A 26,221-nucleotide genomic window follows, 5' to 3' on the forward strand; every position below is an offset into this window, starting at 1 on the left:
GCCGTCGCCGCCGTCCGCTGGCCCCGCCGTGCGCCGCCGTCCCGCGCGCTCTCCAACCCCCGCTCGCAGCCATCTGCGTCCTCGGCGCCGGCCCGTGCGCGCACCCGCTGGGCAGGGACAGGCAGCTGCTCGTGCGCCCGCCGCATGGAGCTCTGCCGCCGGGAAGAATGGCGTGGGCCGCCGTGTCGTGCGGTGCGCCGCCGTGCTCGACTGCTCGAGGCGGCCGGAGCTTGAGGCCGCCCAGCTCGAGGCGTGCTAGCGAGGCCGCGATGGAGGAGCCTGGGGGCGGCCACGCCGCGGCCGCTCCACCTCGCCGGCTCGTCTCCGGATCTCCGCCACCGCCGGTCCCTTGCCGCCCGGAGCTACCGGAGCAGGGGCGCGCGGTCGTGGCAAGCTCAAGCAGCAGGCGACCGCGGCGAGCTCGAGCCGGAGCGGGGGCGCGCGGTCGCGACGAGTTTGAGCAGGGAGCGGTCGCGGCGATGGCGACTGGGCGCCTCGGGCCTGGCGGCTGGGCGAGCGAGCGGCGCCAAGGCCTCTGCCCTGTGACCTAGCGCAGCCGTGAATGGGCCGATCGGTACAATATAAGCCCAACTGCCCAAACAAGCCCAATAACGGTTCGTTCTTCTTCATCCCGTCTCGACGCCTCGCCGCAAAAACAGAGCAGGCGAGCAGCAGCACCGCCGGTCCGTCGCCGGGGATTGGGGGCCGGGCCACGGACTCGCCGGAGGAGGAGGGGTTGGGGGTCGGAGTTCCCGGCGGCTAGTTGGGGCATATGCCCCACCCTCCGTGATGGGTGCCTCCGCGCTCTGCCTTGAGTGTTAGATGTTAATCTGGTACTAGATGTTGATTGACATGACATGCCCACATGGGAGCTTAATTACTTCGTGCAATGGGAACACAATAAATTCAGAAAAAAAAGAACGGCCTGAAATGACAGAGCCGTTAAGAAGATTTTTCTGTGGGCCGACTCACAAAGAGAAAACCATTTGCAACAGAAAAAAACAGGGGGGCTGATACATACAGAAACTTTTGCCAAACAGAAAAGCAGCAGGGATCGAGGTAATTTGAAACCGTTTTCGTGAGATATATCTCACAAACCTTTAAATGTCCGCACGCAAAAATTCCACTCGAGGTACAATAATACTAGATTGGTGTTGGAGGAGAAGTTTTTACTCTTGTTCAAAATACGCTTGCGCAAAAGATGAACAGATGGAGATTAAGTGGCTTTGTACCCATTCCTACATATATATACTTCCTCCGTTCCAAATTATAAGATATTCCAACAATATCGGAGAGTCAAAAAATTTTATGTTTGACCAAATTTATATAATAGAATAATGATATTTATTATATAAACTAAGTACTATTAGATTCTTTATTAGTTATATTTTCATAATACATCAATTTGATATCATAAATCTTTATATTTCTTTCTATAATCTTGGTCAAATTTGAGATTGCTTTGACTCTACAAGATTCTTGAGATGTCTTATAATTTGGAACGGAGGGAGTACCATCTATCGCTGTCGGGCTATCATGTTCATAGCTCGTAAGCACAATAAAAATACTCCATTATTTTGACCTAAAGCACTCAGTTCGATTGGTTAGTGAGTAACATTACATTAAGAATGAATAGATGAACTTACGTATGCCATGATATATGCCGATTAGTCACACATATAAACAAACTAAATCTTGGATACATGGAGTGGCATGTCGCATCAGTCTCCTTGCTAATTGGTGAGAAGAAAAGAAATCTTGTAGAATATTCTTGCGGTGACCAAGGAGCAAGAAATCTTAGACAAGTGTCTCATCATTTGTGGTAAGAAATTGACATAATGACGTGGCAGGTAAAAAGGAAACAACTATAATATTTTTGTACTTTTACTTTGAGCACCACCCGGTTATCTCATACATGTTTCAAATAACCCAACCAAAACAATGTTCTGGTAAGAAAAACAATGCTAGTGCTATTTACCTAACGTTGTTGTTTTGGTGAATGGGATGGAGCTTACTCCATCTAGTTGCTGAAAGTGAGAGGTTCTGAACTAAAATAAATGTCAATATCACAAAAATTTTTTGGCATACTATATTTAAAGGAAGGTTATAAATAAAATGTAATACTATAACTTATTTTATGATCACATTGGGCACATCGTCTTCATATATATATGAAATATATACCTTGTATAGAATATCATCAATCAAAATTAAATAGGTTTTGCTTCACAAATCACATGGTTTTTCATTTTTTGTGGCCATTATTCTCACCTTCAAGTAGCTTTACATAGTCAAGGAACAGGCGTACTTCTGCTTCAATTCTGCAAGTGTATTTAGAATCATTGTATTTTTCTTGCAGAATTTGATCTGTCAATTAAGTCTCATTAATCTACGTAACATGTTGGTTGGTCGGACCCCGTACGCACTGAACAAGTGAAGAAATAATAAGAAGATGTTTCTTAATCAGAAACCAATGAGCGCCCACAGCATTGGATATTGGATAAGACAACGACCCACAGATTTGCAAACTTCTTTGCAATGACTCGTGTACTGCAGAGAGAATCTAGCCCATGTGATTCACTGCCGTTCTGAATTTTCTTCCCCTGATCGTGTTCGTGAAGCTTAATTAGGTGGTCTAGGTGCACTGAAAAGGAATCAAACTGATGAAGAATTGTCAGCTGTAAAATTGCAGTCCCCCAAGATTTTTTTTTGAAGAAAAAACGCAACAAATTCTAAGACGCTTTCTGAAACAACATCTGGCGAGAGATATTGAGCGGAGTGATTGCAGGGACAATTGACCAAGATGTGATCCCTCTGTCACAAACACTATATTTCTGGTGACGAACAATGTCGTTTTCTGTCCCCCTCCCCCCCTTTTTTGCGCGGATTTATCTGCTTCTGCTTGTCTCGCCTAAAAATGATGCAAACAGGGCCACAGGGGCGCGGAGCAACTTGGCAAGTGGATTGTTATGATCAAACAGTCACCTCGAAGGTGATTTGCTACGCTAAGGGGGAACGCAGGAATGTGACTTGACGACATGTATTGCACTACAAACTACATGGATGGCTGACAAAGCATGTTACTCCCCAGTCACATATAAGTGACATTTCGGAACATAATTCTGACCAGTGATTTTTCTAACAATATACATGTAGCATATATATAGTAGGAAAAAGTATCCTTTTTATGAAACTACTTTTCGACACCAATCTAGTAGTCGCCTCATTTTTTAAATACCAAAAGCAAAACATAATGAGTAATTTATAATCGAAGTTTATAATGATTGGCTTCAAATAAAAAAACAGCCACTTGTATTGTATGTGACCGGAAGGAGTACATGGGTATCTTCGATGAAAGTGAATGCTATGTGCCCACAGTTTGCCGCCAAGGTGCCGAAACCAGACCTTTCTGTAGCCGAAGTCCATGGTTCTTCCGAGGTGGTGATGGTTATGAAACCTAGAAGGTTTCTCTATGCTAGCTTCCAGGTTGATTCCTCATGGTATTAGTTTAATCATCTTTTCATCTATAGTTAATTAGTACGACTTGTTCGCTTTGATGCAGATGCTCGTGGCGAAAAGGAGCCTAGCATCATTTGGATGCTTGTGGGCGTAAAACGACAAGATTGTGCTCTTTGCCTGCCATTTAGTGATTGACACAGGCAGAAAGTAAATCCTGAGGAATATGCATACCATGGCAAAAAAATAAATTATATTCTTAAGAATAGTAGCACGAGCACATCCACGCTAGTTTTGAGTTTTGACTTGAGAGAGTCATGCAGTGCAGGCCTCAGCCCACGTGTGAAATGATGCACAGCACAGGCCATTGGCCTGGACCGAAATCCACAAGTGCAGAAACTGACCCACGACGCGATCTGGCAGACTGAATAAAACGAGAGAGCCAGTTCCCATCGCAGCGTGGGCCCATGTCGTCACCTTCCATTCCATTGGGCCTTCAAGCCCAACCGGCCCGCGTATGATTGATTCTCTGTTCCTTTCTCGGTTAAAACTTAAAACTACTCGCTCTGTAGTTACTCCCAACATCCAACCAAATTGTAAAAATTGGATTACTCAATTAGGCAACTAGTATCAACTGTATCAGTTTACAAGTCATAATATGTATCATCCAGAAGTGCTCGCAATAGCAATACTCACTATGGTAAACAAGATGTATAACCCCATGAGGCAGTAGCCCCAAAATCTGGGTACTCTAAACCTAGCCCAGGTGACTACCAAGAGGGTGCCCATTAAGCTCAGAAGAAGAAATACAAATGCAACAACGATCCCAACATTGAATTCAAGTACATAAGCTTTGGGGTACACTCTTGCCGTCTGTACTACAAGTGCAGTTCCCAACCCCACCAGCATATTGAACATTGGGCCAGCAAAGCATCCTGCAATGGCGATGGTAGGCTGGCCAGCCTTGGCCAAGGCCACATCGGCGACAAGGTCACCGACAGAATTCCCCCATGCCAGCACCGTCATTCCAAGGATAGCTGGAGGGAAATCCATGATGACTCCAATAGCTGCAAGGCAGTTCAGAAGCTCTCCAGCCATCGTTGAGATCCAGAAGACACTCATCATAAAAGAGATGAGGGTGCTTGCAATGTTTTCTCTTTCTGGGGCTTCTTTCTCTAGAAGAAAGTGGGATAGAGCCAAGCAGAAGCTAGCAAAAAGAACAACAGACCATATAGGGAAACGGGTTTGAGGTAGAAGAAACACTATTCGGGTATCTAGAGGAATGTACGAGCTGAAAGAATACAGGAGTAAGAGAGGGCACAGACAAATGTTTGCACAAATGTAAACTTTGTTCCACTCAGAAGGAAGGGTTGATGGTATGGTGAGCTTCAGAGCAAATGCAATAGGCCACTCCCAAACTTGTGTGACCTGCCAGATATAGAGATACTAATCAATATAGTAAAAAAAATGAAGAGAGCGAGAGGAAACTTTCTCACAAGTTATGCATATGTCAAGAAATGCAGTGTGATAATATGCACATGCGCTCCATTATGTTAACTCATAGCCTCATAGTGGATGTATTCGAGTATTTTGCCAAGTTCAGCAATGTGTAAGCTAATCTCACTAATCCTGGTGAACTAACACAGAGGGGAAAAAGAAGTCATGGAGCCCCCATAATAGGTAAAATTATTCCCTAAGCATAACAAAACCAAACACCTAATGTAGCCATGAATCAGTTGGACAAATAACTCGTTTGCTCATGAAAACTACAACTGTGAGATAGCAAACATCACATAATGCCCCCTAGGCTATTTGGATAATTTACTGATTCTAGACATAGCTGATACTGGCATAGTTCATTTTTCTTATAAGCTTGATTTGGTAGGTTTGGTGCTTGGTTTAGATGTGTCTGTCTAAACTATGATACATTGGACCTCTTGGGACTAGCAAAGCTGCAACGAGGGATAAAGAGTAGTTTGTATTCCAGGATATTCTCTCATTTGAATCCAGTCACTATAGTTCAAATCAAAAGTCAAATGTACTCCAGAAGAAAAGGGGGCAAAGTCAACTAAGTGATGAAAGTTGCAGATAAACAAATCAACAACTCTCACTCAGCATTTTCAGGTGAGATTGTTCAATCTGAGGAGACCACCGAACAGACTGTACACACTAGAATTGTTGTCCCCTTGAACCACTAATGTACTGGACATTAAAAATGACTCAAGTAAAGATTAGGGACGAAGTTACTGAATGCATACCTTCCTGAGCACCGTACAGAAAGCAGGGTGTTGCTGCTTGTGATCCTCCACTGTGACTGGCAAGTCCATCGCCACATGGCCGGTGCCATTCGCCATGTGCAGGTCCGCGACGGAAGTGGTGACGGCCTTTCCCTCGTCACCACCACCCAAATCCATGTAGAACACTAACCCCACGAAGAAGACGTAGAAGAGGACGAGCCCCACGGCCTGCCAGAGGAAGATCTCGGCGCTGAGGTAGATGTAGAAGAGGCCGGACGCGGCGATGAGGTAGAAGAAGACGTCCCGCGCGAAGGAGGCGGGCGGGACGGCGAAGGGCGCGGCGATGAGCGCGACGGCGCCGACGACGAAGGCGGAGACGAAGGCGCCGGCGGAGAGGATGGCGGCGAGCCCCGCCCTGGGCATCCCCCCGGGGCCCCCGAGCGCGGCGGCGGAGGCGAAGGCGTCGGGCGCGCCGTTGCCGAGCGCGAGGAGCGTGACGGCGGCCATGGACGGGGAGAGGCGGAGGCGCGCGGCGAGGCGGGACACGGCGGGGGTGAAGTGGGCGGCGGCGGCGGCGGCGAGGAGGCGGAAGTGGAGGAGCAGGAGGAGCGCGAGCAGCGGGAGGGAGAGGCGGGCGTCGCCGCGGAGGAGGCAGGAGTGGATGGCGGCGTAGTCGAGGAGGGCCGGCGGGCGGGCGAGGGCGGCGCAGGCGGGCGGGGAGGCCATGCCATGCGCCGGATGCGGAATGCCGGGCGCGTGGGGGGGGGGGGGGGGGGGGCGCCGAATCGAATCGGAGGAAGATGGAGGAGAGTCTCTCTGCTCTCCCCTCTCTGGGGGTGAGATCGGAGATGGCACGCAGGGACAGTGAGTGGGAGCGGCACGGACGCCGACGCGTAGAGGAGGCGTAGTAGGCCGCAGCGCACCAGACAGGTCACCGGGTGGGCTCTTGCCGAACTGTGGCGGTGGTGGTGGGCCCCCCGAGCAGGTCCAAACTGACCTGACCTGTGGTTTGACCTCTGGGAAGGTCTAACCCAGGCCCAGGACCAAGCCCATAATGCTGATTTTTAACTGGGCTTTTCGGGCCGAGCATTTGGCCCGCTGCGCCCATTGGGCTGTGCGGCCACAATCTGCAGCGGCCCTGCAGCGACTCGAAACAACAACGCCGACACGACACCGTGCTCATTATGTGCGTGAAAGGAGAGGGGTTGTCCGCTTCACGCACGGCACATACCAACGTGGTCCAGCAGAGAGAATGCCGGATTACCGACAAACTCGGGTTTGACGTTTACGATCCTGGTTAGGGAGGGAGGTTGACAACTTGAGGTCCATCGTCCATGGACTATTATTTTATGGAGATGGAGGAGGGAACCGAAGGTGTACGAGCAACGGTTTCTTGGCAGCCCCGGTTGATTGCCTTGCGTACGGAGTACGAATCCGCCGCCTTCCCTCCCGTCCGCGTACCCTCCTCCTCCTCGACTCCAGTAGCGCAGCGCGCACATCATTCTTTGCCTCCACCAGCACATTAATCGCCGCCATCATTCCAAGCTCGATGCCACCACAAGACACGAACCGCAAACAATCGAGCAGCGCAACTACTACTAGTACCAGAGGGGGGGGGGGAATGGATGCAGACGATTAAAAATTGATGAAGCCACAACCTGCAAGGGGAGAAGGATTACCCCATGGTGAAGACTCGCATTGCTTGATCGCTCTCCTACCTTTGGCCTTGCGAGGCCGGCACTGCCGAATGAATTCACGGCCTCTCAAACTGCCGCGCACTAATCGCGACCGTGATTACTCAACCACGGTCCATGCCTATTGACTGCTGCTGGTAAAGGTACTTTCACCAAATGACGATCTAGTAGTCGGACTTCCATTTTATACAGATTGATGGAGAGCCAAGCAGGCAGCCATAACGGATGGAGAGGAGTTTTCTATAGGCAGAAACAGATTCGCTTCCCCCACCCCGATCGCCATCTCATAATAAATCCACCACGCCCACAACTTCCACCTCCCGCACGTCACGCACCGCACGCGGCCCGCACCCCCGCTGCTCTCTGGCTACAACCCCACTGGTGGTGGTGGTGGTGCCTGCGCGGCGCGGCGGGCCGAAGAGGGCGAGACCGAGACCCGAAGCACCAGGCGCGTCCCGTCTCCGGTGGCGGCAATGGTGCTGGGCTCGCCGGTCAAGCGCCTGGCGCGCCTGGCGCGGCGGGCGACCAAGGGCCCGCTCGAGAGGGCCGGCCTGGCGGGGGTCGCCGCGGCGGCCGTGGCGACCGCCGCGCTGCTGCTGCTGCTCTGCGCCGTCTCGCTCCGCTGCACGGCCGCCGCGCCCCGGAGGCTCTGGGCCGGCGGGGTCTCCATCGCGGCCGAGGCCGAGGCCGCGGCGGCGGCGGCTCAAACGAGAAGGAAGGCGGCGGCGGCGGCGGCGGCGGCCAATGAGGAGGAGTGCGACCTGTTCGACGGGGAGTGGGTGCGGGCTGGCGGCGGCTACCCGCTCTACGACTCCAGGGACTGCCCCTTCCTCGACGTCGGCTTCCTCTGCTCCGAGAACGGCCGCCCCGACGCGTCCTACACCAAGTGGCGCTGGCAGCCGACGCGCTGCGATCTCCCCAGGTGCCTTGATTTGCTGCTTGTTGCTTCTTCCTTTTTCCCCCCCTCCATTGGCAGTTGCCCCCCTTCCGTAGTTCCATTGCTTGCTGGATTTGGGGGTACTCGCGAATCCGCCGCTAGAGCGTCTCTAGGACCTGGGGTAGATTTGGTAACCTAGCTTGTCGAAGCTTGGTTGCCAATTCTCATGCTGCATTGTTTGTTGAATCTGTCTAAATTTGACATTATTGCTAATTCAAGCTTTCAGCTTCCAACGAGGGGTCGGTCTTTCAGTACTCAGGAGGGCACTCCGTACGTGCCATTAGGTAGATTTGGATCGGTGGATGAGCAATTGCCATTACGAGGCTGTCGATGACCCTTCAGTTTGGGACTGCGTAGTGTGCGATTTGGAAACTCGATGCCCTTTGCCTGCCACTCGGTCAGAAAACAATGTTTATGCATGTAGTTAGTCGTCACGAAGAAAGATTAATTAATCAAATGGGATTCTTTAATTACGCAGTCGTCATGATGTTGCCAGCTCCCAAACTGTGATGGGAAGATGTCTTCATCCTGTTACTTCTCGACCTGATAGTGCGATGCACGTCTGTGTATTGTTATGCTCAGCTATTTATGTTGACATAAAGGTTTGTTCTTACGCCCCTGTCTTCTGAATTGAAACCAACATCAAGCGCCACCTGTATATTACGTATATTTCATTTCACAAGCTAAAAATAGGGACTGATGGTGTTGGCTGCATGCGCTAATGACGGTGATGGTTCCACAGTGCTGGCATCATCAATGGTAGAGTTGTTAACTCACCAATCACAATTAATTGGGAACCTCTTTGTCTTTGGTTTGAATTGCTGATTGTGACATTTTCCTAGACAAAACTGCCTGTGACATTTAGCGGAATCATACTTCTTATGTTTAGGGTGTGTTGAAACTGAAAGATTTATACGTGATAATTGCAGATTATGATAGAGGAAATTAAAGAGGAATTACGGTAGTAATCTTTGGGGAAAATTAAAACCTTTTAATTAAGAATAGCTGGGATCATCAATTTATTTCTACTTTAGTTAACTGATAACCATCAATTTCTTTCTAGTATGTTGATTTTGTGTCCATGTAAACCATGTCTGTCTGATTCTTGTGGTTTAGGGCTGAGGAGGATTCTGGAAGACCTACATTTCCTCTCTAGCATAACCAATATTCTTTTCTCTGACTTGGTCATATTCTTTCTTGGATTTCTTAGATTTGATGCCAAAAGCATGCTGGAGAAGCTACGGAACAGAAGAGTAGTATTCGTTGGTGATTCAATTGGAAGGAACCAATGGGAGTCTCTGCTTTGCATGCTTTCTACTGCTGTTCATAACAAGAGCACTATCTATGAAGTTAATGGCAGTCCCATCACAAAGCACATGGGTTTCTTGATTTTCAACTTTAGAGACTACAATTGCACCGTGGAATACTACAGATCCCCCTTTATAGTCCTTCAAGGCCGTGCGCCAGCTGGAGCCCCTGAGGTTGTTAAGTACACAATTCGAGTGGATGCCATGGATTGGATGTCTGACCGGGGTAAGTGGAAGGATGCTGATGTATTGATCTTCAACACTGGGCACTGGTGGAACAATGAGAAGACAATCAGGGGGTAAGGATAACTTCTTGAACTGTCGACTTAGTACACTATGCTTCACTTGGAAGCAATATTTTTTAAGATGTGAATGATCTTTACTAAGATGGAATTGATATTACCTTCAGCTACTTCTTATGTCAGTAATTTCTAGAGAAATAGCTATCTTCATAGTTTTTTTTTTGCAAAATTGTTTTGATTATGAAATCATCAGGTTCAAGAATTCACCTTTCAATTTCAGACTTAATGTATTTCATGCTGCTACCAGTGATGTGACAGCACTTCTATTATCTGTTAAATCAGGGGTGCCTACTTCCAAGAAGGTGATGAGGTGAAAATGGATATGACTGTTACAGATGCTTACCGAAGATCAATACAGACATTGTCGGGTTGGCTTCACAGAGAAGTTAACACCAGCAAGACCCATGTCATATACCGTACGTATGCTCCTGTGCATTTCAGGTCCGTGCAATTGTTCGCTTACCAGTGATCACTTCATTCAAGTGTCCCATATGTTTCCTTGCTCAAGAATTATTTGACAGTGTTAGAGATTATTTTTTATGTTCTGTATATTCCAAAAGTAAATCATATGACTGAAAAAAGTGCTTGAAGCCTTGGCCCTTGAACAACACTTGTATTTTCCTATTGGTTGTTTCAAAACTTCTATCAATTCTATCAAAATACATTACTAAGATCTGTTTTCCAGGGTATATGTTGAACTTTCTCTTTAACCAGGAATCATCTATATGTTCTGCAGAGGTGGTGACTGGAAGACCGGAGGGAGCTGTCACTTGGAAACTCTTCCAGATTTGACGCCACCCGAATCACTGGAGGAATGGGCTGACCTGCTTAAACCTGTGAATGATGTTCTAGGGAACAATCTGAGACCCAAGCTTTCTGGATTAGATATGCTGAATGTGACGCAGATGACAGCTCAGCGGAAAGACGGCCACCTCTCAGTATACCTAAGCCCTTCAGGACCTGTCCCTCGCTACAAACAGGATTGCAGCCACTGGTGCCTGCCTGGTGTCCCGGATACCTGGAATGAGCTTCTCTACGCCCTCATCGTGAAGAGGCATGCAAAGATAGATCAGAATGTTTCCCTGTTTGGCACTATGACAGTGAACACTGGGTAATAATGGCGATCTACCAGATGCTCTATCTAAAGTCTGAAGAGGAGGTGGTAAGGTAAATCCAGCAAGCTGGTCATGGCACGGCAAAGCAAACTAAGTAGTCATCCTGGGCAATGACACCGTTGATTGATGACCTGCCGATTAGGTTATAGGTAGGATGCCAGAATGGCGAAACACATTTTTGGATAGTGGGTGTCAGTTTGCAGGAAGCTGCAGCACCCTGCTATTTCTGTACATGTTGAGGTTGGTGAATAGCTGAACAGAGGTAGAGAACTGGTCAGTTTTGAAGAAAAAAGGTTTCTTTCATGCAGAGGTTATTAGTCTTAGCGGTGGTGAATATAGCTAGATAGGGGCGCAGTGGTGAATGATGTAAATATTGGTTGCATGTGATTCAAGAATCTGTAAGATTTAATATTTCCTTCACTGCTCGACCTGCAAGGCTGTGTTTCTATTTTGTGCCCTGATGATTGTGTACCTGAGTAAAGTTTGACGTGTAATCTGAACATCCTCTTCAGCCTGAAAAGGCCATCAAGGAATATTAAGATTTATCTCTAGAGTCTGAACAATCGAATAGGATATATTCATGTTCTCAACGATCACCTATTCAAGTTGCAAACGAAGTGAAAGTGTTAGCATGTGTTTGGTTTCGAGATCGAGTAGGATGGGTAATGGGTTGGGTCTTTCCTTGTTCTTTTGGGTAGTGTTACCCAGTCATCAGCCAGTGCTAATCATCAAATTGCTAATAATACATCAATTGAGATTAAATTGAAAATCAAACCCTAACGTTCTGACATAATCATGTTATTAAATAAATCTGTACATCAGGTCTTGGATAAAAAAAAAAACTCTGATGATATCAGTTTTAGACAAAGATGCAAGCATTACGATGATGTTATAAGTTTCAAACAAAGATGCAAGCATTATCATTTCCTAGCAGATAACTCACATTGCCTACCATTGCCACACCCAACTTGACACAACTATCATTTTTGAATACGCCAGAAACTTGAATGGAATATGTATGAGCACCTTTAAATGGATCAGCCAGGAAACGTCTGAAGGTGAAGGTTGGTCGCTGCCTTTCGCTGCGGCAGGAGCGGCTTCTCCAAGGATGGCTGACACCAGTCAAGCTGGGCATGACAAACCCCATTAGTTAAAAAGCTCCAAGAATATATCCAGAAGACTGCAACCTTTTCATTACACAAACAAAGCAGGGGGCAATTCGTTGGTACCTTCTACCTTGAGAAGGACCTCGTCAGGACGAACAGGTTCTGCTGAGGATAGAGGATGCTTCGGTCACCAGGGTAACGGAGATTATCACACCAAAACCAGTTCGTATTAAACACGGGCTATGGAAGGGTTAATAGGACGAAATATATATAATTAATGGTACATATCTAATTTTTCCAAATAGGAAAACGATGCACCAGCGGCCTTTCCGTTTAACAGTTTGATTGAGTGACGAATTGAGGTAGAAAGGGGGCTGGGATGCTGGCTGCAAGCAGTCAACAGAATCCACAAGGTTGCTCAGCCATTTTGGTGATCAAAGCCCCGAAATAAGAAGAAATAAAGTCAAGCATGGCCCAGCCAGGACGGGTACTCCTCGCACCAGAGCTCGACAAGGTGCATTTGAGAGCGGCAGGAAGGAGAGCAGATTAACCGTCGGCTGCGGCGATGGCTCGGCACTGGAGGGGGCAAGTGCCGCGCCCTCTGCTGCAACGCGTCCTGGCTGACCGAGCGGGCACCGTGTCCGTCGCAGGAAGTAGAGCGTGGGTAGAGCTGCGCCAGAGAGGGGACACGAGCAGGCATGGCGACGATAGAGTAAGGGCGGGAGGTCGGCCTCCGGAGCGCCAGTCGGCCAGTATCCTCCGTCTGGAACCGGTGTGCGGCCGCGACGGCCCCCTGTAACCGGAGTGTGGCCGCGATGGTTTCCGCGGGCACGGACATCAGCTCCGGGAAGATCCCCGCCTTGCGCTGGAGGTCCGCAGGCGACACGATCACCTCCAGCAACAACTCGCGGCGTCCTCAACCACAGGAGACGACGATGGGCGCGTTGGACGGAGTAGCTAAAGCTGCCGCCCATCCCCGCCGGGAAAAGACCGCCACACCACGTCTGTTCTTTCGGTGTACGTCTCGCTCGTTGCAACCTCCGACGGGTAACTCCACCACACGTCCACACCACGACGGCCGCCGCCCGCCGGGACGCCGCACGTCTGCCTTTGAGTTCATATACTAGTCGAAACTCTGAAATGTGATCATTGATCAGCATATAGCACAGCAAGGAGAGAGGGGAAGAGAGAGAGAGAAAGGATCAGGCGTCAAGCGAGACTAGTACCAGGAGGACGATGATCCTCAACTATTGACTTGCTATTTAGAATTTGGTACATAAGCATTGCCCCAACTCAGTGACACTCATAATTGTGTTTTTCTTTAATTATCAGCACAAAGCACTTGATGAACAACTAGTTTTACCTCAGGCTTTATAATCATATAAGAAACTATGATAATCTTGATAACAAGGCAAGGGACATGCATATTAGTGAAGGAGGAGGGACTATTTCATAACTTCCAAAGTAAAACACATAAATTATTTGATATGAATAATTTTCTTCATGCCCCTAAAGTGTTTATTAATAATATCTTTATTGTCACGACCCCAAATGTAAAAACATGCTTAACATTTAAATAACATCATATTAAGCATCATCAATGCATAATGGAGCATCATGTGCATGTGAGTATTTGTTTGAAATTTAAATTGATGCTTGTGTTGAATGAATGCTTGTGAAGAAAGTTTAAATTTTTCTACACAACTTGGCCCCAAAAATTTTATTCAAATACTATATTTCAAATGTGGATTTTAAAATATTTTTTCAGAATTTTTTGACCTTTCAACAGAGACAAACAATTCTAGGAAATTTCAAAAGTAGTCTCATTGTTCTTTTTGTTGCGACCAAATTACAAAATCTTTTCGAGTGATTCTTGATGTATTGTGTTCTTGGTGATTTTATCTATCTCCTGTAAAAATTTGGTGAATTTTTGAGCCTAGGAACATCTCCATTTTCAATTTCAAACTTGTTTTTTTATTTTTCTCGCCCGGGCCCACCCGTCAGCCGCCTCCTCTCCTCTTCCCTGCTCTGCTTCGGCGCGCCACACGCGTCGCCACGCCGCCGGCCAACCTCGCGCCACGCGCCGGACATCCTCGCGAGCCGTGCCGCCCTCTCGCTCTCTCCTCGCCTTAAAGCCCAGCCCCGGCCTTATCCTTCGCGACCCCCTCAAACCCTAGCCCCCTAAACCGCCATTGCCGCGCCACCCCCGAGCTCCGTCGCCACCACGATTCGCCGTCTCTGGTGAGCGCCGCCTCGATTCCTCGCATAGGAAGCTTCCCCCTCGTCGTCCTCCTTCGATTCCCCTCCTCACTCGGCCCCTTCCCTCACCGCGCAGGGCCGCCACCGCTCGCCTCGGTCCGCCGCCGCCCAACGCCGTCACGCCGCCCGTCCGTCGCCGCTTCCCGTCCACGCCGCCGCCGGTGAGGTTCACCGTCTCCTCTTCGCCGTGCGCACCTCCCCCGGCCTATTCCGGCCTTGCCTCGCCGCGCCGCCTCGCACCGCCGCCGCCGTGGGCCCCGCCTGTCAGCCTCAGGGCTGGCTGTGGGTGCAACTAGCATTTTTGCTAGGGTTTTGTAATGCTTTATATGTTTGCAATCTTGAAAAATGCGTAGAAAATCGTACCGACCTCAGAAAAATGCGAAACTTGTTTTGTTGGGTTTGTATCGCTGAGATCTACTCAGGAAAAATATTGTTTTGTACGTTTCCTTGTGGTTTTTAGGGTTTTAGTGTGTTTTCGTTTGCTCTGTCCGAAAATGGTTTAATATAGAATTTTTTGCTGGAAAGTGGTAAAATGGCAAAACCAATTTTGTTAGCCTTGTGTTCCTGCCTAGTTTCTATGGTAATTTAATTGGATTTGTTTGGTTAATTTTTCATCCCTTTCCCGATTTATCTTGTTTAGAGTAGCTGAAAATTAATATATTTATGATTAATTAATGGAAAATGATTTTGCTTCAAAACTAATTTTTCATGAGTTCCTTGTATCGTCCTCTATATATTTATTTTATTCCATGATTTATGCTTGTTGTTTATTTCATTTCTTAATTTTTGCATCGCATTCATGCATTCATGATTTATGGAGCCCACCGAGTCCGTCGAGCCAGAACCCGGAGTCTCGTTCGTGGTCGAGCCCGAAGCTAGCCGAGGCAAGCAGCTAAGCATGATTCCTTACTCCTATTTAATCTGAGTTAGTTAGTTACATCACCGGATAATATGGGGTTATATAGTATGTATGTATTGCATTCTTGTACCTATCTGCGTGCATTATCCTTCCTTGATTTGTTATTCTTGTTCTTGGCACTAGTTAGTCAGTTAATTACTTAACTTGACTAGATGCTAGCCCTGCTTAGAATACTTATTTTGCTCGCTAGACAGAAATGGTTTGGAGCACCACACTTACCAGCTATCCTTGATCGCACTGTTTTGGCTGGAGTTTGGTTGGGCTGGTAGTCTCGAGGTTCGAGTAGAATGGTAGGGCCTAGTGAATGGAGTCACATGGGCATAGTCCGCTTGGATCGTTTAAGGACCGTCCGTGGATGACGTCGGCTTTGAGCACCTTTCCGTGCTACCACATATCTAATATAATGGTACGGATAAACCAATTACCTTCTTTGACTTGATCATTGATGTGCAGTCCTAGATACGTGGCTACGGGCTATGCAGAGAGGCTTAGAGGTGTCCCCGGGTGGACCTATGTGTAGGAAAATTTAGATATGGCCCCGGTGGAAACTAAGTCTCTACTCGTAAGCTAGGTGTGAAAATTTCAATGATCGAGCCATGTTGGGAACGGTTGACGTGAGTACCCCTTATCCAACTTTGGCCGGTTGGGTGAGTCGCATGGTCCTTGCGTCGTGTGGGTAAAGTAGTACACCCTTGCAAGGTTATAATCAATTCGAATTACCGCGCTCTCGGTTATGAGCAAGCTCTTTATCCCATGAACTCCTCGTAGAATTTCGATTATGATGGGAATGATTCATGTTACAGCTATGATCAATTATAGATTATATTACTCTCTTAATCAGCTAAAATTATTTGGGGTTGAGCAAGATTAATTAATTTTGCTAGGTGATAGTTTAGGAAGCTCTTGCTTATGCAATAATTACTTAAGCTTAAAGCTTTTAATTGAGTCTTTGCATGATCCTTCTTTATTTAATCGCGTAAGTCTTGCGAGTACCTTTTGTACTCAGGTTGCTTTCTAAACATAGTTGCAGGTGAGTCGGAAGTGGTATTCGGCCACTTCTACCCCGCCGATTCTGGTGCGGGGGAGGAGTAGCTCGTTGAGGCTATGATGGTGTCCTTGAGCAAGACACCATTATCTTAGGTATGTTTTTATCGTAGTCGAACTCCGTGAGAGCATATAAATACAATAAATTTTAAGTTCCTGTTTAATATGGCTTTCGTGAGCCAAGGCTTGTGTTGGAAGTTAGCTGAACCCCCGTGAGAGCATATAAATACAATAAATTTTAAGTTCCTGTTTAATATGGCTTTCGTGAGCCAAGGCTTGTGTTGGAAGTTAGCTGAACCCTCTTATATTGAATTTGTAATATTAAGTTTCGAACTCTGGTATTTTTAAAACTGCTCTTTGTGGTTCTTTGGTGATGTATTCGTTTGTAAACGGTATGTGCATATGCTGAATCCTGGGCGTATATTGGAGCACATACCGGGACTACCGGATTTGATATTATTTTGAATGAATGACGTGTCGGTTATTCGTGTCTCTAGATGTGTGATAACACGTGGCACGCTCTCCGGCAAGCACGCGTTAACTCTCATCTGGATAATAATGACCGGCGGTTCGTTTAAAATAGTATCAAATTGGGCGGTTCTCACATTTATATATAGATGTTACTACTAATATTGATAATGAAGGGCCATATTTTATGTTTAGCCTCGGTCACCTGGAACCTCAAGACTGCCCTTGTCCGCCCCTGACAATTGCAGACATGCTTACAAGACAATGGCTATTACGCTGCTGTGCACCAGCGCCAACATCGAACCTCACAGTACTTGTTCATTTCTCGTTGAAACTTTTGGTCGTTCCGTGGACTTGTGGTTGGTTGTAATAATAAACAGCTATATGTATCAATCGATACAGAAGTTGAAATATTAATATATATTTCCTTATCTAAAAAAATTTCTCGTTAAAACTGATTGACAATGCTGTGATTGTGAAGGGATGTCCCTTTGTTCAACTTATTGAACAGCTCGGCAACATATTTTTCATCTCCATAACCATATGTCCAAATTCCTTTTCTAACTAACAAGCGTATGTCATCATCACCAATAACTAAATTGTCAAGGGGAACGATATATGATATGAAAAATACCCAGAAGTTTTGCAGAGTTGTTCATAGCTGATCATATTTACTACGAACACATCCATTTCACCATGGATGTGTATTTTCGAGAGTTTTAGTTTACCCTTCTGAAAATTCATGTTATGGATTAGGTGTCCTTCACTTAATCTGAAAGATACACTAGCTTCATGTAGATACGAAGCCGGTCGCATTTTACTGCACAACTCACCTTCATAGTGTTCCACTTCACTGATGCCTGTGTAACTTCTGTGAAGCAGATCCAAACAATGTGATCCTAGATTCTTGTAATCAAACCTCAGCCTTGCCAAAAAAATTCAATACTGTGTTCTATTTCTTTGTAACTCTATGACAAAAAGAAAATCCAAAAAATTGTCATCAGCCATGTGCAATCTTACTTCATCAGTATCACATATGTAGTATTAAAAATCTTAGCAAAGGTGAATCCGGTAATCCTGTCTCAGTGAATCAAGGGTGTGGAGCGCTAGAGATGGTATTTGGTTCTCGATGCGTATAGCGTCAAACCATATTTTTAAAAAAATAAAAAAATGGAACTTGTTTCATGATTATATAAAAAACATATAAATATCATTGCTGGCGATCCTAATTTGGGAAGAAGTACTAGGTGACTCATGTTTGTCACTCACCAGCAGTGCTGGAAAAGGGGGGGGGGCTCAAGCCCCCTACCTCCGCAACATCAATGGATACCCCCTAAGCCCCTCTCCATATTTGGGAAGAAAGAATGAAGAAGAAGAAGTGGGAGAAAGAACAGAAAAAGGAAGATGAGCCCCTTCTTCATATGTTAGTTGAATTTGCTCCCTATTTTCTATGCGGTATGCTTTTAGCACCCTAAAATCGGCAACCAACAACTTTGCTGAAGAACAAGATTGGGGAAAGCACATTCGGACCAGTTTATATAGTAAGTAAATCATAGAGCCTGAATATCAGTTTGTTTCTCATGAGTCATGAGCGCGTGGGTCTGAAAATATATTATTGTTCAGGGCAAGCTATAAGATGGGGCAGGACATTGCAATCAAAGCTGTTAGAAACATCGCCGCAAGAATAAGACGAGATGAAGAACGAGGTTGCACTGGTCAGAAAGCTCCAACAAAAAAACTTGGTGTGCTGCCCTTGGGATCGATCTATTCTTTGAAACGACTTCCAACTATCATTTCATTGCTAATTAGGTCTTCCTTGTCATTGTTCCCTAAACTAGCATCACCTGGGAGCAGAGGTACAAGATTATGGACGGGATAGCACGAGACCTTATGTATCTTCACGAGGACTCCCGATTGAAAATAATCCACCGCGATCTGAAGTCTGGCAACATATTGCTAGACGATCTTATGTACCATTTTCCCCTCCTCTCTTTCAACCATGGCTGCAAATTTTAGGGAGAGGGGGATCCATGGACTTGATAGAGATAGGGGGGCCGGAGCCCCCTCACCCCCATAGATCTGCCCCTGTCATATCAGCTTGGCCAAACTATTTGCAATTGATTTGAGCGCAGCACCGACGTACCATTCTGCCGGGACTCGGTAATTTTAATTACCCTTCCCTCTACATTTTGATATAAAATAATTGTGCTACTCATTTGTATGTTCCTTAATGCTGTGTCTTTAGTGACATGGGGCCGGAATACGTCATGCATGGCATTTTCTCTATCAAGTCTGGTGCTTTCTAGAAAGCTCCTGTAATGTGTAAGTTTTAGTCTCAGAAATAGAACAAGCCAGGTACTCAGCTTTCTTTCTACCTTAATGAAAGGGCAGTGCGAGCTCTTGCCCCTTTTTCAAAAAAAAGTGGCTGCAATGTGCTAAACGGTCATGAATTTCTTTGAGGGAGCTAACGGTCATGAATGCTGAGCAGGTTTGGAGGCACTAGAGCCAATAGGATGACGTTCTACCTCTCCTAGTCCTAGACGACTGCTGCCCGGGCGGCAGCAGTTGTTGAGATGCATCCACATCGAACTTCTCTGTGTGGAGGACAACCCGCATCCCCGACTTTGGTCTCCACATGGCAATCGTCGCGGTCATGCTCAACAGCCAGGCCATGATGTTGCGGGCACCCACTGAGCCTGTCTTGGGCATCGGAAAAATGAGGCTGATGGTGGGCTGTTTGGTTGGCGTGGCCGAACCTTAGGCGGACGAAACGGCCGCCACACCTGTGGCGAAAATTAACTGAAGGAACGAGCTGTAGAATCTTGTGGCAGTCAAAATTGAATCACGTATCAAACACTGGTCAAGTTTCCGTGGCGGCCGTAGCTATGGCGAGGTGAACATTGGCTCTAAACCAGTGGCGGAGCCAAGGGGGGCTGGTAGGGGCCATGGCCCCCCTATGCTTGTTGTAAGTCTACTATAATATATATATATAATGATTGTATAAATATAAAAATTAAAGAATACACTAATCTAGTGCAGACATATAAAATTGATTTTTATTTATTACTTGTGTCAATATATTTTAACTATATATTTCACAAAGTATGATCTTTGAGTAATCATTATCATTTTTAGTCTTTTAGCTGATATAATTTGTTTATACCTAACCTTTTAGATATCATGGATAGTTAATAAATATATTCTTATGTCAACTTAACTCTGGTTTCTAAATATCCAAACATTTAACCCTAGTTTACTTTCGCCGCCCGCTACTCCCGCATCGACGCCCCAAGACCTTGCCACCCAACGCTCAACACGTGGCCCCACCATGACCCTATCTCGCAATGTCCCCTTACTTTGTTAGGAATATAGCACCCATGTAGCGCCCCTCACTCCTAGCCTCTTTTTCTATGACCATCACTTAATAATATCAACACTTAAGATTGGCTCCACACGACAAGAGTTTGCACCAAAATTATTTTTCGAGCAGGCAAGGGATCGGTATCTCACCCACCTACGAGTCTATTGTCCTAAAAAAAGTCTATTGTCGCACTACGAGCGTGTTCATTTTATCTTATCACTTGGCCCCCCTATCATTGAATCCTGGCTCGGCCACTGCTCTAAACCAAACAGTGATTTGGTTGTTTAGTTCCATTTATTCGGTCAGATGCAGTGCAGGAAGATGAAACCAAAAATGTATGGTGAAAAAAGAGCAACGACTCAACATGTGAGATTGCCATACTCCGCTTCTGTCTCAGCTTGCAGCTTAAAACAGCAGAGCGGGCAGAGGCTGTTAGAATAAACTAGGGCTATGAGCAAATCACAACAAAAGAAGTGATATTTTATATAAATTTTTAAATAAAATGAGTGTTAAAATTTGGAGTAAAAAAGTTAAACGAATTATAATTTAAAACAAAGGGAGTATCTTTAGGGTCTAAACAATCGAATTCATGTTATCAACGACCACCGATTCGAGTTGCAAACGGAGCGAAAGTGGAGTACATCTCATGGCACCTCGCCTCCTGGTGGGACTATATCTATCTAGGCAAAATTAGCCCGTGGACACTAGTAGAATGGATTTTGTCCAAAGCCATAAAAAAAGATGTCTTTGCTAAAACACATTACAAATCTATGATAATATGGTGTTGAACACTACATCTATTATTATACTCAATTTTAATAGAAAGCCACGTGATACGACAAAGCTACCCCTGCCGCTATCTCTCCTATGGTGTATTTTTTTCGCAAAGGGACTTTAGTTGGATTTTTAGGACATCTAGATGGGAACCTTCACGTTGAGAGTTCGATCCCCGCTTTGCAAAAAAAATCCCCTCACCTGTGATGCATCAGTCCACGAAGTCCATGGTTCCTGCCTGCTGGCTAATTTTGCCGTGTTTGGTTAGGGGTGAGAAAAATATTGCGAAAACTTTTTACAACTTTGACCACTAATTAGAAGTATTAAATGAAGTCTAACTACAAAAACACTTCCATAACCATAATTACTGTAGCAATACTAGAGTTAATGAGGCCTTTGACCGTACGATTGGAGGATAATTAGAGCATAGATTAATTAGATTTATTAGATTCGGCTCGCAAAGTTGCACCTATCTGTGAAATTTTTTTGCAAATAAACTTCATTTAATACTGCATACATGTAAAATTTTCTTTTCGCGAAATTTTTTCATCCCTAACCAAATACGGCCTATCTACGTACCCCCAACCATTGAAGCCCACTACACTACCATGGGCCCAAAAGGCGTACGATCCTCGCTGTCCTAAGCCTTGGCTCCTCTGCTCTTCTCAAGTTCTGCCCCAGACCCCGAGTAGTGGGCTCACCAAACTGGATCCGTGGATGGATTGATCATTTGATCCTCTATGAATTGAGGCCCTTCCCATCCCGTAAACGCAAAAACGTAAAATTTTACAATTTTTTTTGTTAATTTGAAGTAGTAAATAAAATATATTTACAAATTTTTTTGCATGAATGTGCTGTAAATCGCGAGACGAATCTAATGAGCCTATTTAATCCATGATTTGAAACAGTGGTGCTACAGTAACCATCCGTTAATTATTAATTAATCATGGATTAATTAGCATCATTAGATTCGCCTCGCGATTTACAACACATCTATAAAAAAATCATAAATAGACTTCATTTAGTACTTCAAATTAGTAAGATTTTTTTGCAAAATTTTTTTGCTTTTGCACTTCACGGAACTAAACAGGGCCTGAATACTCTGCAGCACGCCAGTAAATTGACTACATAACCCGCGGCACTCTAGAAATTTCCGCCGGCCCGGCCGTCTCGCCACCCGCAGCGATGGCGGTCGTCGAAGAAGATGCGGCGCCTGCAGCCGCCGCCTCCGCTTCTGATCCCACCGCTGGTGAGTCCCTCTACTCGCTCGCGGGCAAATAATCTCCCGCTACACCTCGCCCCAACGCGTGGATACTGCTGCGTGAAGCTCCCTGCTCTCCCGTCGGTATTGGTGTCATTTTGGGGGGGGGGGGGGGGGGGCGGGGGGCGGGGTAGGATTGGGATCTGGAACCAATTTGGGTTTTCTGTTGGGATTCGGAAGCTTGGATCAGGTTGGGCGTTACTTACAATCAGCCAGTTTCGGATCCTGCACCTTACTGCTGGCGCACTACAGTATCCTGAATTGTGATGTGGGCTGGACAAGGAAACTCTAGATGGAGAGTAATTCCTGAAACCTCATCTCTGTTTTCTCCTTCGTTCTTGTTTTCCGTTTTTCAGGCTCCAGTGATAATGAGATTACAGTGGATGAGGCGTCTTTTGTGCATACTGAACCTCCACAGGATGGCAGTGCCCCACCCCTGGTTTCCTCTGCTATGGAAGTCCTTCATGATAAAGTCAAGAAACAGGTCATCAAAGAAGGACACGGCAAGAGACCGTTGAAGTTCGCGACGTGCTTTGGTAAGTAACGGAACAAGTGGTTTATTCCAAACTTGGAATGTTGGTTTCTACTTTCTAGATAAGAGTTTTATTTTAAAGAAGGTATATAAGAGTTCATTATGTTACATTCTATAATCATATCTCTATATGTTTGTTTACACTGTTTTCCCTCTCATGATGGTTGGGGGGGAACATATATAACTTTACAAGTTTACATGTTCCTTCCCTAAAAAAGAAAGTTTACATGTTCATCTACTTCACTCTCTTGCCCATGATTATGATCATGAGATACTAGTGGCCTTGCTTATTTTCAAAGCAAATAACAGTTTATAACTGAAATGGGGATATGTAAACAAATTCTCAATGTATCTAGACATAGGCTGCTTTCTAACCATAAACACGCCTAGATATGTTGCCATTTAAACTAGGGGAAGGACTTTGGTTAGAGTTCTTGATATTTCATACTAATTATGCCTTCATGTTACTCTTTTACAACCATCGAGTACTAATATCATTGCTGGTACCTATTCAGTTTGTTGCTCTACTGCTGATGTTAATTTTCAAAACATCAGGTTCAATTATTTTTCTATTTATCAAAAAGTGACCCACATGCCACATTATCTTTTCTGTTCATTGAGTACCAACACCTATTGATCTTTTTTTGGGGGTCTAATCTTATGTCAAGTTTCAGAATTTCACCTTTGATCCTGTTTTTGTCCAAAGTTGCCTGATTCCGACATTTCACGTCAATCCTTTTGCTATTGGGAGCAAGCATGTACCTGTACTTTGATTTAGCAACATGACAAGTGCTTCAAAGGACAACAGCAGTGAATTAACTTTTTGTTTTTTAAATCTCGTATTGCAGTGCACTATAGAGCATGGGTTCAAGGATCATCTCATAAATTTGAGGATACGTGGCAGGAGCAGCATCCAATCGAATTAGTACTTGGAAAAGGTGCCACAAAAGTCACTTCACTTTTTTATACCCAGTTTTTCTCGGCTGCACGCATTTCATCCATCAACTCCATGAATTCAGACTGCTTACTTTGCTATTATGGTTTTCTAGTACAATGTTGATGGCTCTTAATGAGGATCTGAATAGCCAGTTATTCTGCCAATAACTTGTCATGCCTGCTATTGATGATTTAATGTGTTATGAGATGAAAGAGTGAAATATGCATTACTCAGTTCTGATCTGTACCGTTTTATGTTGCATTGCCCTTGCTCTGCAAGCCTACAGGTACCGAGTAACTAACTTGAGAATTATGTGGGCACCGTGAATAGTACAGCAGAGTTTATCAATGATAATTGCCTATGGAGTAACTTTCTAAAGCTTTTTACTCAATCAACAGAGAAAAAGGAAATGTCTGGTTTAGGCATTGGTGTTGGCAACATGAAAAGCGGGGAGCGTGCATTGTTGCATGTTGGTTGGGAGCTAGGCTATGGCAAAGAAGGAAGCTTTTCATTCCCAAATGTCCCTCCAATGGCTGACCTTGTTTATGAAGTTGAGCTTATTGGATTTGATGATGTCAAAGAGGTACACAAAGTTCTCCCACCTCCACCCCCCACAGTTCTCTAATCATTATTATTTTGAAGAGTATGCTGAGATCATTCGTATTAATAGCATTGCTGCTTTTTTTCAACTTGAGAAATTTCAAATCATGATAAAATGTGAATCAGGGGAAAGCCAGAAGTGACATGACAGTTGAGGAGAGGATTGCAGCTGCAGACAGGAGAAAGATTGAGGGCAATGAATATTTCAAAGAAAAGAAGCTTGAGGAGGCCATGCAGCAATATGAAATGGTTAGCAGCATGCTTTACTTCTGGCATGCTTATAGTTATTGCTGTATTCTGATTTCAGTCTAATTGTTCCCTTTTACAGGCAATTGCGTACATGGGAGACGATTTCATGTTTCAATTGTTTGGGAAGTACAGAGACATGGCCTTGGCTGTGAAAAATCCATGCCATCTCAATATGGCTGCATGCCTTATCAAACTAAATAGATTCGATGAAGCTATTGTACAGTGTAGCATCGTATGTATTCTACTATGCTCATGAGTATACTCAGTGGTCAATGCATGATTTACATTCATGAGTGTGTTTTTGTAGTTTGCATAGACCTTCACATAAGCTATACATGATTTATGTTCAGACAGTAAGAAATGTCTGTTTTAAAATGAGGTTTAAGACCTGTAGCACCTAAGCTCATGTGGCCTAACTGAATTCAGATATCAACATGCCAGGTTCTGCATTATGGTTACCAAGCAGCTGATTTTTTTGGTAGAGTTAAGAAGCAGCTGATTTTGCACCTTTATCAGCTTTTTCTTTTTTAAATAAATGCTGATTTTTGCTGATTGATCAATTGAACAATTCCTGAAAAACCACCCTGCTTTGTCTGGAAAATTACTGACTTGATGGTTGATCCTTTTCATAATCTTATTCTTCAGGTCTTGTCAGAGGACGAAAGTAATGTGAAAGCACTGTTCAGGCGAGGAAAAGCTAAATCTGAACTTGGCCAGACAGAATCAGCTAGGGAGGATTTCCTGAAAGCGAAGAAGTACTCCCCAGAAGACAAGGAGATCCTTCGGGAGCTCCGGTTGCTGGCAGAACAAGACAAGGCTCTGTACCAAAAGCAGAAGGAGCTCTACAAAGGTCTCTTTGGGCCAAGGCCTGAAGTGAAACCAAAGAATGCAAACTTCCTCGTTGTTTTCTGGCAGTGGCTGGTGTCCTTGATTCGTTATCTGGTTAGGATGTTCAAACGTAAGAATGAGTAGGGAACTTTACCAGAACTAGAGTTGGTTCTCGAGATTTCGCGGCCGTGATGACCAACATTGTACTATAAGATTGGAATTTCAATTTCTGTTGAAGTGTCGATCATGTATTTTTGAGCAACTGGGACAAAACATAGTTGTTATAAGCTCTTTACAATGTTGTGTATTGGCCAACCTTGGAGCCAAAGTTCAGACATTCTTTGAGCCGAAGTTTCAGACAGCTTTTTATGCTAGTGAATAGTACAGCTTTCACATTTTAGAGTAATATAATACTGTTACTGCAATAGTTGTATCACTTGAGCTCTAGATTTGAGTTTCTGCTCTTCTGCAAGCAACTGTTGTTTCAGGACAACTTGTGAAAAGAAAAATAAATCGCTGCTATCTCGACAGTCGCTGATTTGCCTGCCTTGTAAGTTCAAAAGAGATTCGACAAGTCACCAACAAGCTCTCTCCTGCGGCGTATGCTTTCCTACTTTATTTCTTGAATTTCGACAGTCCACTCACAAAGTAACACTTAAATTTGTATAGGTTTCTTGAAAATTTCATCATGTCTGATTTGCATTCACGAGATAAAGAAAAAAAATGCTGTCTTGTTATTTCCTGAAAAGAAGCAAGGCATCGTCTAATAAGAAAGAAAAGTGCTACTATTAGGAAAACAATACTTTGGAGTGAAAATTACAATTGTAAAATTTGT

The 26,221-nt window shown here is 45.1% G+C and overlaps 3 protein-coding genes across 3 annotated transcripts; 2 read left to right on the plus strand and 1 right to left on the minus strand.

Moving 5' to 3' along the window:
- Positions 1–4,050: 4,050 nt before the first annotated feature.
- LOC120696694 (cation/calcium exchanger 5-like) lies at positions 4,051–6,462 on the minus strand. The gene is made up of 2 exons (XM_039979679.1): positions 5,715–6,462; positions 4,051–4,884 (listed from the first exon to the last, which is right to left on the minus strand). The coding sequence occupies exons 1-2, from the start codon at positions 6,417–6,419 to the stop codon at positions 4,120–4,122; spliced, it is 1,470 nt and encodes a 489-aa protein (XP_039835613.1). The 5' UTR covers positions 6,420–6,462; the 3' UTR covers positions 4,051–4,119.
- Positions 6,463–7,701: 1,239 nt separating this feature from the next.
- Positions 7,702–11,599, plus strand: LOC120696695 (protein trichome birefringence-like 10). The gene is made up of 4 exons (XM_039979680.1): positions 7,702–8,309; positions 9,535–9,930; positions 10,216–10,374; positions 10,670–11,599. Exons 1-4 carry the CDS (start codon positions 7,861–7,863, stop codon positions 11,046–11,048), a joined length of 1,383 nt encoding a protein of 460 aa, XP_039835614.1. The 5' UTR covers positions 7,702–7,860; the 3' UTR covers positions 11,049–11,599.
- A 9,987-nt stretch (positions 11,600–21,586) lies between these two features.
- Positions 21,587–25,747, plus strand: LOC120696697 (peptidyl-prolyl cis-trans isomerase FKBP42-like). Its single transcript, XM_039979681.1, has 8 exons — positions 21,587–21,725; positions 22,074–22,228; positions 22,597–22,776; positions 23,621–23,710; positions 24,108–24,292; positions 24,436–24,558; positions 24,638–24,790; positions 25,204–25,747. Exons 2-8 carry the CDS (start codon positions 22,165–22,167, stop codon positions 25,528–25,530), a joined length of 1,122 nt encoding a protein of 373 aa, XP_039835615.1. The 5' UTR covers positions 21,587–21,725; positions 22,074–22,164; the 3' UTR covers positions 25,531–25,747.
- The last annotated feature ends 474 nt before the right edge of the window (positions 25,748–26,221 follow it).

The sequence above is a fragment of the Panicum virgatum genome, chromosome 3K (genome assembly GCF_016808335.1).
Source record: "Panicum virgatum strain AP13 chromosome 3K, P.virgatum_v5, whole genome shotgun sequence".
In the NCBI taxonomy this organism is placed as follows: domain Eukaryota; kingdom Viridiplantae; phylum Streptophyta; class Magnoliopsida; order Poales; family Poaceae; genus Panicum; species Panicum virgatum.